General features: G+C 37.3%; 1 protein-coding gene across 2 annotated transcripts in view; it reads right to left on the reverse strand.

Annotated features, from left to right (window-relative positions):
- ZFPM2 (zinc finger protein, FOG family member 2) overlaps nt 1–17,507 on the reverse strand; it is a 308,926-nt gene that overhangs the window by 151,634 nt on the left and 139,785 nt on the right. For both annotated transcript variants that reach the window (XM_005479439.4, XM_005479438.4), the window contains one exon: nt 9,261–9,379. In XM_005479439.4, the coding sequence (XP_005479496.1) occupies nt 9,261–9,379 (119 nt within the window). The remainder of the gene's footprint in view (nt 1–9,260; nt 9,380–17,507) is intronic.

Consider the following 17,507-nt stretch of genomic DNA (forward strand, 5'->3'; position numbering starts at 1 on the left):
AATTCCCTTCTTGCTACAACCTACAAAACAATATAAATAAGAAACCATATAAACCCTAATAAGGCTGTGCATATAATCTACCATGTACAGAATATCAGGACACACAACTAAACCTATAAATAAGTAACCTATAAATAAGAAACAATTAAACCTATAAATAAGGCCTTGCTGCAGGTCTGGGGCTGCTAGGGAAGGTAAGGACAGGAAGAGATGGTGCCTCCTGAGCTCTTCGCTCCGGAGCCCCAGTGGCTGGAGCTGGTTGTGTTCTGAGCTTCCTTGAGTCTGAGGAGCCACCAGGGGATTAGACTGATGAACTTGTTCTCCAGACTTGATAAATGAGGCTCAGGACATTTATAAGCTTCACTCAGCATTGAATTTCTCAGGCCAAGCTCTAAATTTCTTTGTGCATACTTTGGTAGTGCGAAGTAGATTTGCTGCCTCTGGAAAAGGACTCATTTTGCTACTGGCCATGGGATATTTCAACATCATTACAAAAGGAGCTACAGTCAAATGGTGAGGAAAGTTCAGCAAAATTGAGGTATTTAAAATGAAACAGATTTTTAAGACCTAGTAACAGTCAATACCTCCTTCTGACTAGAATATGCTATTTTTATACACTCATGATCACTTACATTGGGTGGGTATATATATAAGCACGTATATATAGTTACTATATTTTTAACACGTTTATTTTAAAATATCCATTTTTAATATATTTATGTATTCATACATATGTACCAACAGTATTTACTTACTAGAAATATTGAGAGGTTTTTTTTTCTATTCAAAATGTTCAAACCCACACTTTCACACAACACAGTTAATTTGGCTGCAATGAAACAACCAGAAGTAACTTTAATTTCCATCCTTCTTGAAAATTTATAGGCTACTTCTCTTTCAAATGGAAAGGGAGCTAACAGATCTTTGGAATTTTGATCATTCCATCACACTGTATGAAAGTGATCAGCAAGCAGCAAGAGTCTTAACTGAAGCCACAGGTCCATTCCTTTAAGTAATTTATTCATTTAATGAAGATAGCCAAAAGTTTAAAATATTGTTATTGCAACTATGATACGGTACCTTGTAACTAGGATATGGTACCTATGGTTCTGCACTTTTTATTAGCAAACAAATTTTGACACCACCAAAATGTGACATTTCACACCAGGATTTTTTCTACAGTACACTTTTTTTTTTTCCAAATAACTGCCTACTATGGCATCCACAAGTCTTATGGAAAGCATTTGTTGATGTTTTCATAATCTTATGCATTTGTATGTCCAGACAGCACATCTTGACAACATACTGAGTGCAACAAAGTGCTACCACAGTTCCACAGGCAACAGCTTCTCAGTGCTTTTTTCCACTACCAGTGTACCCTAAGGCTAACTATCCCTAGGCAGGCACAGCTTTATGTGTAGTAGGCAAAAAAAAAAAAAAAAAAAAACAAACCATGAGCTTCCAGGACATTTTATTTTTAAATGGTCAAAGAGAGAGCACAAGCCTTCTAGTCTTTCAGTTCCATGCCCATTGTAACTACTGAATTCTTGTCTTACCAATGCAAACATCTTCATAGACACAAACACCTTCATGGCCTTATGTGCCACTAAAATGATGGAGCTAGAATTTCCCATGCTTGTTCTATGAAAGTGAAACTATGTGTCAACATTTTAGAAACTGGAATTTATTTCAGAATAAAAAAAGATAGTGTTAACATCTAGTGAGAAGAAAATTACTTCCAAAACTGCTGAATATTTAAATCTGGCATTTTATATCTTCCTAGTCTATAATATGCATGTTTCACAAATAAGAAGAAGTATTATTATAGAAAACATGAATTTAAAAATTTTCCTCAGAGGACAACATTTAATACTGAATTGCTCATCTTAAACACATGTATAGAACTCGTGCCAGTCAGGTATTGTAGTCCAGTGAGCAATATGAATGACCTTAAATGGAGATAAATAAATTCTTTTTCTTTCGTGAAGTTTCAAAATAAGACTACATCCCATTCTAAAAGTTGTGTTATAAATTTATCAAAATCAACAATAGCAAAATAAGAATCTGAGTCTTAAAGCCTGTGGTACAGAGAAGATTAGACGAGGTAGAAGACCTTTTAAGATTTGACACAGACTCTTAGAAGCACAAAAATATGTTACAACTGAAGTTTATTGCAGTGATTCTCTAATCAAGCAGCTTTCCTTCTCTCTCTTTTCCCCACATCCTAAAATGCAAGAGCCTGGCACCTGGAGATAGCATCTCCCTCTACTGCTGTCTGGGAGGCTCTGGACCAAATTTTCCTGCCTTTTTTTCTGTCCCAGGCTTCCGACTTTGCCTCATCTCTCTGCAGAACCATCCCCTTGCTCTACTCTCAGCAGCTGCCTGGCAATGTGTCCCAGGGTAGATTCCCACTCTCAGAAGGACCCCCTACTGAAGCTTGCCAAAATAGGACAGATAGTTTATTGAGTTTTCTCCCAGGAAACAGAGTTAGTTTAATGGGAATGATTGGAAAAGTCTATTACTTAATTAAAATAGTATTAGGGTAAATTCTGCTTAATGGAGATGCTCACGGCAAGCACCAAGTAACTGAATTATTGTTAAAACCTTTCAAAATGACCAGTGATAGTTTTAAAGAAATGTTAAAGCTCTGCTGTTTGGATAAACAGGTGTCAAAATGAACCATGGATAAGTGTAGTCTCAAAAAAGGCCTAAAGTAAAGGAAACAACATGAAAAAAAAGAACAATTTTGTGTAAAAATCCCTTGTTGATATTCTGGAAATAACCAAATAATAAATGAAGGAAAAAATAAAGATGAATGAAACCTGTCTTACTTGTATATTCTTTAAATATTTAATAACTTAAAATGAAGGCTATGGTAAGGTGTGCAGTGCTAACACCAGTATACAAATAGCATTTTGACAGAAGAGAAGGATTAAGGTTCTCCTATACTGTACCATGTTGCTTCATCCCCTGTCTGAGACCTGGAAACTACTTCTGCAAGTTGGAAAAAAATGTTTTTGAATTTGTCCAAAACAGGGTGTTTATTCAGATCCTTACCACATCTTGCTGTCATATTATTAGCATTGCTTAAATGCATGTAAATATAAATAAAAGAGCAGAAATATGTTCTTAAAAAAAAGAAAAGCACCTAAAGTACAATTGCACATGAAAGTTTGAAAAAAATGGCTCTTTTGTCATTGCATTCTCCTAAACTACATGTCTATATAAATGGGAGAACACTTGGTAAAAGATGAAGTAATGTGAGGTGTAATGTTCTCAAAGATCATTATGGATGGTCATGTGGACATCTTGGCATATCTCAATATTTTTTTAAAATATTTCAGTCTGGAAGGCCTCAAGTTGTGCCAGAGGAGGTTTACACTAGATATGAGGAAAATCTTCACTTTGGCAAGCATTGGAACAGGCTGCCCAGAGAATTTGTGGAATCCCCATCCCCAAGGTGTTCAAAAGACATTTGAATGAATTACATGGGGACATGATTCAGTGGTGAACACAGTGCTGCTGGATTAACAGCTGGACTTGCTGATCTTAGAGGTGTTTTCCAATCTTAATGATTCTATGGTTCTAAGCAGCCAATCCCAACAAACGCACAGCACATCAGCTGTTGGGTGACAACACGTGCTGTCCTAAGTGCTGCAACAATAACATCTGCTCATGTTTGGGATGGAAGGAAGCAATCTTAAACTAGATCAAGACATGAAAGAGACTGACAGTAACAGTAGAAAAAATTAGAAAGAAATGTTTGTGTAGTCACTTGAAATATTTAAAGGAATAAAAGTAATATAACAAAGATGAGAATCAAGTTTCATTACTCAGTACATTATTTTTGGTAACTAAATATAAAAACTGCTCTGTGCTATTAAGAGCCAAATTCTCCATTTGCAATTAGATATTTAAAGATAAAACCTACTTCATCCCTCTCCATGTTTGAATAAGAGAAAAATAAACTAAGGACTGGCTACAGCCTGGCTATGGACAGACTACTGCCCCTCTGTAGCCATGCAGCACTTCCAACAAAAGTCCTGAGAAAAACCTTGTGCTGCAAATCTGAAGATTAAAAGTCACTGTTTACTACAGACATGAGGTTTCTGACCCAAAGTGACCAGCCCCAGATTAGTGAGGGAATAACTTTAGTACATTTTGAGCCTTGGCTCTTCAGCCCTCCACTACCACCCAAATCAAACAGTTCCATGAGCATATCTTTCAGAGATGTCTCTTTGGTGTTGAACCTCCCAGATCCCATTTAAGGGTCCCTGCTGTGTCCTACTGCTTGCCTGGCCCAACCCTACAAATTCTTCTCCTGCGGATTCTCTTCACAGCCACATTGAATCCTCTTTTCCTTATCAGACTCATACAGGCCTGCCCCGCATGCTCTTCCCTGCAACAAGGAGATGAGAATGGCGAGCTGAATACAGCTGATCATTGTTTTGCTTTGCAAAACCCTGCCATGGGCACAGATTAACACCAAAAACTAGATGGCAGCAGCCAAGGGAAAAGGCCTCTTGGAATGCCTCCACACGACTGCCGGAGCGACCACTGCTTGACATCCATCGTGGGCTACGTGGTTTAGGGATGCTTTTGTTTCCATGGGCCTCATTCCCATCAAGCTGTCCCCTCAAACAGGGAAAATATTTACAGCTGAAAGAAGCAAGTGAACAGATTTTCTTAACTAGGTTGCTAGTGGCTTGAATTTAGATCTTCCTACATCCAGAAGCTCCTCTTTCAGTGGGCTGTATGTCCACTCTAGTAAGGTCTTCTGCTCTTTTTTAACCTGCCTGGTCATATTAGACTTGACATTTCTGCAAACCCACTTTCCTGTTTGACAGGAATCAGAATCACGAGTCTGATGCATAAAAATATATTTCTATCAATTTGTGGGTATCCATGATCTACTGAATTTTCTGTGATGCAGCAAGACACAGATTTGGAGCCTTCATGGTCAAATTGTGTTGTCTTCCATTCCACAGCTGAGTTCTCACCAGCTGTAGACCACCAGTAGTATTGTTCAAACTCTTCATGAGTCTTTGTCTAAGCAGGGAGATTATATTAAATCTCAAGCTAATATGGAAACATGTAGACACATGTTTCCTAGAAACATGTTCATTTTCTAGGCTTGAAAAGATATTCCTATGCATTTAATTTTCTAGGGACTACCCAATTATTATCAAACAGTGGATGGAAAGTGAAAGTAGTGGAAGGAAATGGAAGGGAGTAAACTCAATGCCCAGTTGTGCTGACAGAAGCAAATTATGCATGCAGCTGAGAGAAGAGCAATTTTGGTAGTCTGGTAAAATTGCAGGAACAGATATTTGAAAGTATCTAAATAGGAGGTCTATCACTTTAAATATAATACAAGTATCTATGTAGGTATCTACAAATATTTAAGAATTATAAATGAAGTTCTGAAGGTCAAACTGAAATAAAACTTAAATGCCTAGTCAAGTTTTAAGATCTAAGACTCACTTGCTAAAAACAATGTCTTAGGATTTTTTGCTGGCCGCATGCAGATTGTTTCATCAACAGTAACTGTAATAATAGCATTCCTTATTTCATAATGGAATTTTAAGTAATTCATGATTACTGGCTAAACTCTTAGATGAGAAAAATTAAGAACTTTATTAGTCATTGATCCCTTTCAAGTCTACCTTTAGTTTGAGTATTCTTCAGTCCTGATGTGGATCTTGCTCTACCATATTTCCTAACAGTGCTGCAACACTGTTGATACACCTGCTATTCCTATTGCAATTGTGAACAGCATTAAACTAATTTTTGTCCAAGGTACCCAGTCTTCCACTACTCTGAGATGTGTATTGCTAACATATTTCAAGACAGAAACTTGAAAGATCTAAAATGTAATTGACATCTGGCACGGTGACTCAATTAAATACCGTGCTGAATTAATTAACTTGCTCCATCTCATGAGCCAACAGCAGCAAGACCATATCCAGCAATGCAGCACTGCTGGAAACAAGAAGATATTGTATGTACAGGCTGCATTCAGCGCAGAGTGCAAGGGGAATAAGTAAGCTCTCATTGTTACAGCCTGAATTAATCCTGTGAGGCACTGTCATATTGCAATCACCAAACAGTATAGTCAGGTAAGACACTTTTAGTGGGACACAAACTGATTTCCCAATAAAGGTAGCAGCTGCAAAAGTTATGATATTTACTCACATGGGGATCCCTGAATTTTTCTTTACTTTTCTCTCTATACAAAAAAATCCACATTAAAACTCTTCTCCAAAAATTTGGTGTTTATAGCAGTATAATGTTTGAGATTGTCATTCAAAAATGAAATAAACTAGTTTTCAGGTCTTCATGTGAAAATTTGATTGAATTCTAGGGATTTGAGGCTCTACCCAAATAAGCTTCCCAAAACAGACATTAATAACCTAAGTAAAGAATCTCAATTCCCCTGATGAACAACAGAGAACATGTACAATAGTGAGATAAGTAATCAAATGGGTCAAAAAAGCCATAAAAAACCCCAGAATAATTTCAAGACAAAAAAAAAAAAAAAAAAAAAAAAAAAAAAAGATAAAAGAAAACCATGTAGAAGCTGATGTTTCTGATGTAGGAGTTTTGTTGCTTTAACAGCAAATTAAAGTTTCATCAAAATGTTTGCATTTCTTCACACAGCATTTTAAAGTAACAAATGTAGGATTACAGCAAACATCTGATATTTGGGAAAAAGAAAAATACTTAGAATCAGAGAATAGCTCAGGTTGGAAGAGATCTCTGGAGGTCATCCAGTCCAAAGTCCTGCTCAAAGCAGGGCAAACTTCAAAGTCAGATGCAACTTCGAAGTTAAATTAGATTGCTCAAGATGATGCCCAGTTCAGTTTTGACTTTTTCAAGGAATGGAGTTGCTCAGGGGACACAACAATATTTGTGAGAACTAAAATTCTGTTAAAAGAAACTTTTTCAGATTTCCAAATGTGTCTATATTTGTAGGCAAAACAAAAGTAAAATCTTTCAAGTATCAGTAAAAATAGACTTTATGATTTTTAATTTGACAATAAAATATATCTTTCCAGTTTAGTGAGAAAAAAGTCCTGAAGATTTTCATTGAATGTCTCTGTGAACTATACTGAGAAAGCTGTTCTAGCCCATTACAATACAAAAATTTAAAGTCAGTTCTGCACATTGCTCCATTACCAGTTCATTAAAACCCAACCATCTTAACTAAATGCTTTTGATATAGAAAAAATGGTATTTGCCCAAGTTTAAAAAGCAATAACATATCTTAAAACATTCCTGTGCTATTAAGGGAGAAGTAAGGTTCTGCAAGGGTTGTGGTTCTACAACTCCATCCAAAAAAAAAAGAGATACAATATGATTGTATGATTGGCTGTGTGCTGACATGAAAATTAATTCTAAGAATATCTGATAAAGATAAATTTTGTAGAGAAGGGACAATCAATACAACCTCCTATACTTAAACATTATCAGCATGTTGTTTATACCTGATGAAGTGGTACAAGTGGACAAAACCAAAGTAGCATTTCTCTACAGTATGGATTCTGGAGACACTTTGAGCTACAACATGACTAAGGTTTCTGTTATATGAAAGGTGATGAAACTAGTTACGCTGGGATTCAGAAAATTATTTGAATTACAGGTGGTTGTCACATATGACCTTCTATGAAAAACATTTTGAGAATGATGACAGGCCAATAATGAAATAGATGAAGAAATAAAAATTAAATTGATGGAAAAAACAAGACAAGTTCAAATTTTCCAGTTTTTCCTTTCTAACAAATAAGGTGCTTTGACTCTGCAGTACTTCTGAAAATCTATTCTTTATTCAGGTGCCTGAATGGGAAGTCTGATCTGGATTGGGAATTCTGAACTTTTGGAAACTCAGACAAAGTTTCCATGCCACTTTTGGTAACATTTCTTAGTACCATTTGATGAATAAAGTACACTAACGAGTACAAAATAGCAAAATTTTAAATGTCTACTATATATATATACATATATACATTATGTATATATATATATATATATATATATATACACATATATACTATATGTATACCATACTATATCATGTGCTCAGAATAATGCTTCACTCAAATGTTAATATGCATAATTACCGAAAGTAAAATGCATCCTATCCAATAATCCTTAGAAAGAGAACTCTATTACATAAGAGAACTCTATTACATAGGCATAGGTTCTCTAGGGAGGAGTTGAAGAAAATAAATTTCCCCTTTTGTCCCCCCTGTCCACACAACCCCTCCCTCCACTGTCCCAGATGATTCATCAGCAACTCAGGGCTCCTCACTCTCTGCAAGGGCAGGACAACACCCAGTGCTGGGGAACACTGGGAATCTCAGTTTCTCCATTTGCAGCACAGAGGTGTGTACCCAAAATTTCTGTAATCCCTTCCTGTGAAACTGTCCCACATGTCTTTATCCTAAATACATTCAGTGCAAGGTCTGTAATAGCAAACAGTGATCCAGCTGCAGATAATGGTTCTTCAGAAGTATCCCACAGGGCAATGCATGTTCCAAGACTGTTTAAACTTTCCTAGAGATATTAGTTGTTTCCTTCCTGATATTTTCAGAAAACTAATCTGAACTATACACAAATAATATTGAAGCTCAGACTTAAAACCAACACAAACAAAGATGAAATGAAGACCTAGAAATGACATGATTTTCAGTGCACTGAAGTGAGATCATTACTTTAAAGTAAAATGGTCTACATACTTTATGCAATCAGAATAAAAAATGAGGCTAATTGAGAATATATTATATGACAGGTGTCTTTTGATGCTTTTGAAAAAAATGTGAATTTGATGGAAGATTTTGCTATGTTCAATTACATTAAGGCCAACTTAATTAATTTTATCTTAAAATAATGTAGTTATTTATTTTTGATACATTTCTTTAATGTAAATTAAGTATTCAGCAATTAATACTATGAAAAATTTAGAAAACCATGAAAAAAACCAGATATTACTACTGAAACACAACACCTTGGTTCAGCAAACAAGGAAGTGACATTTCCCTTCAGTAAAAGAACAAGTTAAACACTATTAACCTGTGCTCCAAATAACTTCATGTGGATGGTTGCCATAGATGAAGGAATTGGAGAAGAGCCAAATACCACTGTCCGCTAAAGCTAACAATGCCTGTTTTCAAACGCTCCATCTGAGGAGCAATCCAGGCTGCTCCCTGAAGAATGGCACACAGCATAACAAAGAGCAGCGTCTCACAGCATCTACATACCAAGGTGTTATTATTCAGATCCATCTTCCCAGTGAAAGGCCCCCATGTTGTTCCGACCGGAAGCTGCTGCCGGCTCTGAATCTTGCGCTCCCCGTCTTTCTGGACCACCTCCAACTCTCCTGCAAACAAAGAAAACAAGCAGTGTTGAGAGTACTTTCACTCATGCCTTGACAACAACCACCTCTCCCTTTGTGTTGGTTTTACAAGCACAATGTTCTGAGGACCAATATAATGAGAATTAATTATGCTTGTCTGAAAAAACAACTGATCTTGTCATCCTGCAAAAGAAAAACAAACCTCTTTCCCTTATAATTATATTCAAATTTGGTTCAGAAAGTCCCGTTCCTTTCTTGCATCTTTTCACACACATTAGAGTTTGAAAGCATTTTTACTCAGAATAGCATTCCATAAGAGTTCTTAAGAAGTGCTGAGGAAGGGGGAAATGACAGCTGAAAAGAGAGGGTCCAACAGCAGCCACACCTGGTGCATTAACCTCCTTGATGCATTTTGCTGCACAAGATCACATTTTGAAGCATGCAGCAACTAACAATTTGAGAAAAACAGCATATAGCCATAAAAAATTCACTACACCTCCAAGATATTACTAAAAGCATTTACTGCAATTACAGAAAGGATTTTAAACTTTTGAAATTTTACAGACAGTATGATTTCAGAATTAAACAAAAAATAATTCTGAAAATAATTTTGTCTAATATTATCAGACAAAATAAGTAAAAGCAATGGGAAAACCTATGATGGTGTTTTCTTAGTGCATATGATTTTTAGTGCATGATATTCTTTTATTTTAAATAAATTTTCTATTTGAAAGCAAAGACATCAAAACTAACCACTTAAAAGAGAAATTTTTGCTTTTGCTCACCTTAACTTTTCTGGATTTTTCATTAAAGTGAAAGAATAACATAATTCATCATTCTCATGAAGGGAAAAATAAATTCAATCACCACCCTTCCCACCCCATATTTTTTCATTTTATTTCAAGATTAAAATATTAGTCTGGACAACCCTTCTTTGAAACCAGTCTCTTCACTAAGACTACTTTTTATGAACAAACATTTCATTTAAAAATACAGCAACAGTTATATTCATATACACAATTTCTAATACTATTTTCTAAATAAATTCTGGTTTCAGACTTTCATAGGGATACAATGGAACAAGGACAGGCTGATCTGTACTTTTCCAGTTGGATGTCTGACTGCTTTTTTCCATGCTCTTGCACTTCCAAGCTTTCCCTTTCCTGAAGGTAGGCAAAAAATCTGTTGTTCTCAGAGCTCACCTCCATTTCACTACAGCCGTGATTTTTTCATGATTTGTTTTCCATGACTGCTAAAGCCCCTTGCTCCCTTTCCATACCAAACAGATGCAACAGTGATTCCTGTCTTTTGCATCAGCATATCTCAACAACGCCACCCCAAATAAGGATGGTGCTTTTCCACAAACAGAGTAAAGTCCAACTGTGCAAGGAGTCAATTCGTCCCAGATTTAGCACTGGTGGTTGTTGTGAAATGAACCTTGGGCTGAAGGAAGTGAGTAACTCCTCCTGGCTCACAGGCAGCCTCCACAAATTCCCCCAGCTAAACATTCCCCTGGATGCCTGGATTTACACTGCAGTCAGGCTACAAAACTTCTACTTGTCCACAGGGGTTAATCTTGACCATCTTCCAAAGAGAAGAGCTGGCTCCAGCTTCCATTTTCAAGCACAGAAATCTAAATTTCACCTCTGAGTGTTGCAGATTACAAAACTACTCTACGTAAAATCGTGCATCAGATCCTTCCTGCAAACTGGAACAAATCTAGGAAATAGAGCTGTATTGGTTTACAAAAGCTTCTCTGTATGTGGGTGAGTCCTCATCATGACAGTGCTATGACATTTTAAGAGACAGTATGTGAGCAGGAAAGCTTATGGATTAATTATATCTAATTTACACATGTGACATATATGCGTCCAAACAGAAAAAAACCCCCAAACAACCATAAAAGCATTTTTTCCTTCTCACAGTCACATTGTTACAAATTGCATTAGCTTTAAAAATCTCTTTATATGTTAATTATGGAAGAGAGAAATTGCAAAGTAACATGTTTATCACTTAGCCATACTGCAGCATTTTCTCTCTACAGAGAGATGAAAACTGCAGCATTTGCTTGCTTTTACACACTAAAAAACAGCCATGTCTATGGACATGTCACATTTAACTGATACCAGAGGAATCATGAGAATCTTTGAAAACCCTTTTAAAAAATAATTCAGCCTCCCTTTCTGCCACTGACATTTTTCATTTGAAAAGGGTTCAGACACAGTCAAACAGTGACTCCTTATCTGTACCTGTGGATTTACAAGCAGGCCTGTCTTTTAATGGATTAAGAACGACAAACTTAGGGCAGATCAACCACTGATATCCAAAAAGCTACCAAAGTTTTAAGGTACACATCATTACACATTATATTTTAAATAAAATTAATAACATGAATCTTATACCTGATAGGTAGTTCAGATTTGAGGCAAGCGTAAGAACAAGCTTTTTTTTTTTTCCAAATATATTTTCCCCTTCTGTTGATAATTAAATAAGGTACTATGGATTCTCTCTCTTATTCTCTTTTGTTACAGTTCCAAGCTGTAGTTCAGGCAATATTCAATATATATGAATACTTTGAAATATTCTGCCTATGGGGTAACATCATGCTGAATTGTACTGAAATTGCTGTGTTTCCCCACATAGAACACTATGAAAGAGGAGTGGATTGCAGACAGGGTAACAAAATGTTTTGCTGCAAAACATTTCTGTTTCTCTGTATTGCAGTTCTCCAAAAAGGATACATTTCTCTCTTGTCACCATGACCAGCAGCCATTTTAAAGCTATGGGTGAATGTCAGAGTTGGGAAGGACAATCTGCTTGCATTTTTAGGCAAAACGAGACAATCTGGTTATGCTTATACAAGGTGCAGCACATTACAATTTAGTCCTTGGCAAAGATTTTGTTTTTTTCATCTGAATATCTTTGGTTTTTTAGAGGAAAAAAAATTGACACTGCCTGTAACTTCTCTCTACTTATTTACAACATTTTTCTCCTCTGAGATTTCCTATTTGGTGAATGGTAGCACAACTGCAGCACCCAGGGGGTCAGTCTCCCACTTGATGTAACTGCAGCTGTCCCCTGCTCACTGCTGACTTCCCACAGGGATGCTGGTTTAAATGCCATACCTGTGGCCCTATGTAATGTGTGACTTCAAGGGTGTCTACTGGAAAATGAGAACCTCACCCTGTGACTTAATTAAAAGGGTTTGAAAAATGTGTCAGCGAGACAAGATTTTCCCCTTCAGCCCCAGAGGAAGTTCAGATGTAAATCTGAAGTGCTCTCTACAGCTACCATCCCCTGCACAACTGCTCAGTCTTCACAGATTACATCAGGAGAAGGAAGAGGATCTGAGACTTCATTGCTGTATCACCACTCACAGTAAGAAGTGTAAAGACTCGGCTGGTACTGACTTTTCACACATACTTGTCCATGGAAATTCCAACATGTGGGGAGGAAAAGAAAAGAAGGGATGAAAAGCTGCTGCAGCCTTCTTTAATCCATGTTCAAACCCAAAGGAAGCAGAAAATTCTGTGCCAAACACTGTTAGGCGCCTCAAGTAATCAGCAACTGCAACAGACCATCTCAGTACTGAATACAAGTTACTTCCCATAACAGCAAATTTTAACAGAACTCCTTCCTACCCCTGGAATAAAATATGTGATACACTCATAATTTCCACGCAAAGTAGAGAAGCAGTTTTACTCTCTTCATCCCAGACTTGTCAGCTCTCCAGCTGAAAAGGACAGCAAAAAGTATGATAGAAGCAGCACTAAGAAATACAAGTAGAGAGGAAGTGATGCTCTGCTTTTAGTTTTTGTGAGTAAGGTAAAAAAATTACTTAAGAGACATTTCATTTAGTGATATTTACTTGCCCTTTCCTTGCTATGGAGCAAGTGGTTTTTGGTTTTTTTTTCCCCACAGCTTGTTCTTCAGGAACACATTTATTTCCAGCTTGCTGAGTAAGTTTATACAAAATATTTGAGACACATAGTATGGGCTAATCAATTTTGGTAAAAGATAATGCTGTTAGTGCTGTGGGCTGTTTCTCTTATCTTGTTGATGTAGCATACTTTTAAAGTCTGTGATTACTCAAAGACTTATGATAGCTGCACTGTAAAAGAAGCCTCAAGTCATGACTCACTAGTACAGCTATAAAACATCCCATGGCTTTTAAGATATTAGGCCACCTTGGTGGCTAGCAAACCAGAATGAAAGGACTCAATTTAGGATTCTTTTCATACATGCATATATTGTTTCAGCCATGCCACAAAGAGCTTTCATTAAACAGAAGGTAGAGAGGTCAGTTTAGCTTTGTATTCTTTTACAGCACAATCAGGATCATTTAAAAAAACTCTCCCCAAAACATAGAGTACACAGGAATCCAGCAGGAGCTTTTGACCCTTAACAGGTTTTGACCACAGTCTGACTACTAGAAAAATTCAACTATATATAGTATTTCTGAAACAGAATAATACTGGCTTTCATCCATCTACCTAGTTTCTGGAGTAAGAAACAAAGGAGTATATATCTGAACAATTTTTGAGGGACATAAGGAGAACTACATTCAGAAATATCTGTATCCAGATTCCTATGCATTTAAGACTTCTAAGCAAGACACTGATAGCTTTGGGCCATAGCTTTTGGTTTTTTCTTGATTTAAAATAGCTTTCTAAGTGGAGTCAGTTCAAAACAATGAGTAAGCTCCTCCTCTGCTACAATTAGAGACTGGTTATTTGACACCATGGGGCTCTACCAATTTTCACAAGTAAATGGCTCCTTCTTTGCATATTTCAAGTCCACAGCCACCTGGCTCTCTAATGAGTATTTCTGCATGGCAGAGAAATTGTGTATGTTGTAGTTTCAAACAAGGACTGCTCTGAAGTCATAGCTAGGTAATTAAAAACACTCTCAGTTCTTAAGTGCTGCCCAACACAGAACCCAGTATTTGCCTGCCATCCTATATGCACAGGAAGAATCTATACAATTAATATTTGGCTGGTGATTGCTTCCATTATGACAAACTAATATGTGTAGGTTTGCATATAGCAATTCACTGATAGTGGAGAACTATCCCATTTCCACTCTGTATAATAAGGTAGCTCCAATATTCAGTGCTCACACTGTTGTCTGACAGACATAAACTGCATTATTGAGATACTTCCTGTAAATTCTCCTCCCTCAATTTTCAAGTCTCTGAGACATAACACACACTAAACTACAGTTTTGAACATAAACTTGAAATACGACATTCTCTATTCAAGTACTCCAGTCAAACCCTGATAAATCAGGCTGGCCATGCAGTGATCTTATCCCTTCTGACTCTTTAATAAATCGAACCTTGTAAGTTCACGCTGTTGGAAGTTGTCACTAAATGAAATTGTGACCTTATCCGATGCGTGAACTTATCCTGCTGACAACTACATTTATTGTACGGATAAGCATAAGGGAAAAAAAAGAGGCTTTCGATAATTGTGATCTTACCCATATGCAACTCTAACAGATGGGATCTTTTTGATGTTCCATTTAATGATTTGTCTATGATGAGCCTCTACTCAGAGAAAAAATAAATGTTCTTCATAGGTAAGTGGTAGGGGAACTGGTAAACCGCATGAAAAGTGCACAAAGAGGAGTGGCTGACAGCAGAGAGTCAAAAGCTATTAGCTTAACACAAAGAGCTTTGAATTAGCTGGTAATTGCACTGCAAAAGATAACGTAATGGAAATGGTGAAACAGTAACATTCCCTTTCCACAGGACTCATTCAATAGTCCAAAATCCAGAAACAAATAACTGTGACTCTGAGGCACTAACCCAAAATTTGCTGTGCTATGGCACTTCATGATGAATGAATTAATGAATGAGTGAATTAACAAATCCTCTTCCAGCACTGACTAGATGCTTGCCTCTGTTATTGTGGAAGCATATTAGGCAACAGAAAATTCAGAGAATCATATAATAGGTTTTTGAATAAGGTTGGAAGGGATCCTTTAAGGTAATCTAGTCCTACCTTCCTCCACCAAGAAGAGGCATGTTTAATTAGAGCAGGTCATTCAGAGCCCTGTTTAACCTGACCTTGAATGCATCTAGGGATGGGACATCTACCACCTCTCTAGGCAACCCGTTCCAGCATCTCACCACCTTCAATTTAAAAATCCCTTAAAATGGCAAAGCAGCTCACATTACTGTGTTTGTCAGGGATTTAATACATCATGTTACCTAATTCTCACAGTGGACAATACTGTACCCATTTTGCAGTCAGTGCACTGACCCCAGAGCGAGATGACCTGGGCAGTGTCAGGGTAAAGTCTGATTTGCAGCACTACAAGTCTACTGGGGGATACAAAAATTGTAGTTATCTTACTAGGAAGACATATATATGAGACAAACTCACACTGCGTACAAGCAGCAATGGACTAAATTACAGTCAATCTTTGAAGAAATTTTATCATTTGCTTTGCTACAAAAATGGCATTCTCAGGGGTCTTGGCAAAACCAGAGGTTATTTAGGTTGTCCACAAGCAAAGGCAAAACTTAATTTTGCTTCCCAAAAGATGGAGCAGGACAGTGTTAGGACAAGAAAGAAGGAGGAACAGATTCGGGACTGAAAACTGAGAAAACAGCTCTGGATTGAAGTCACCCTGGAGGGAGGATTGCTATTCTGCTGCCACTGAGGTGGTGGAGGGCTTCTGAACATAGCATCCTTTCTTCTTTTTTGAAGTTTTTGCCACCCACCAGCAACTCCTTCCCCAGCCCTGATCCTTCCTCTATAGATCCCACTTAAGGAATAGAGTTAACCAAACCTCAGCCATGAGGGAAGCAGACACAAGAATAGGCCAGAGGTACTTGTGGCTCTGACCTACTGATCTCCTTTGCCTTTGCTTACAAGTAGGTCTAGATAGCAAAGACCACGCAGGAGAAGCTGCCATAAGCTGCTTCATGCCTAGCTCAGCTGCCTAACATTGCTGCATCTTGACCATACTCCCACAGGGCAGCAGTGCACTCCAGGCAAGGATGACAAATGAAAAGCCTTCTCCATTTTCTATAACAAAAAAAACTTGCTGCTCCCTACCTTTCTTCAGAGCCCTGAAAGTCAGAAGCAGAGTTTCTTTATCTCTTCTACCTGCTGCTAGTACTGCAAATGGCAGAGAGTGCAGGTGCTATCCTTATCTGCAACAGCGCTGTCCTACATCAGGTAATAAAGGGAAGGAACAAATATTGTGAAAGTGAGGACAGGGAAAGCCTAGGCAAAGATTTTCAGAGAAAACAGGACCACAGAAGTCGGGGGGCAGAGAGGGCAGAAATAAATTTAAGAAACAAAGCAAGAGAGAAGTTGTCTAGGGAAACAGCCACCTGAAGACTCAAGTTGGGTCTGATCAGGACACAAAGAGAGCACCTAGAAAAAGAGGATCATAAGATATTAAAGAAAATTGGGATGCAGAAAACTTGCCAAAGTGAGAGAAGAAACATCTATCTCCAAATCTGAAACACAAGAGAAGCGCATGAATTCCCATTTAGAATTAGAATGCAAACACTACTATTTTCTAGGCAAGGCATCTGTGTTGTTACAGTGCTTAATTCATAAGCTAAACCACTAAAACAAAATATTCTAATATCTCATTGCTCATCTGAATCCTGGCTAAACTGAAAAACTGACATGCGTCTCCACTGAACCCAGAGATGTGATTTCACCTGACATTTGGTCAAACTCATTCTCTACATCCAAGTAGCCAGATCACTATGTGTGCCACAAAACATTTTTGAGAAAAAGTTTCATTATTGGTTATCTAGTTTACACCAGGCTCCAGCTATGCCCACAACATTGACTGGTTGATGTGACCTCAGGGATGGGTACACAAACTGCTTCAGATTGACAACTGAAATACACAGCTAACTTCATTGATGCAAATGTGCACTATGTTTTTCAGCACAAGCTTAGTATTCAGAAACTGTAGTGTCAAAAGAAGTCATCAAAATAACACTTCGAAAATTCTCAATTTGAGATTTTTAGCACTCTATTAGTATTTAGTTACTTACATGAAATAAATACAAAAGAAAAAAGTTACCTTCTTTTAGTACCTCACACTCGTGTAATCTACAAAATTTAGAAACACAGGATCACATCCCAGATTAGAAAAACAAAGACCCACAGTGGTG

This window comes from Zonotrichia albicollis, chromosome 1, assembly GCF_047830755.1.
Source record: "Zonotrichia albicollis isolate bZonAlb1 chromosome 1, bZonAlb1.hap1, whole genome shotgun sequence".
In the NCBI taxonomy this organism is placed as follows: Eukaryota; Metazoa; Chordata; class Aves; order Passeriformes; family Passerellidae; genus Zonotrichia; species Zonotrichia albicollis.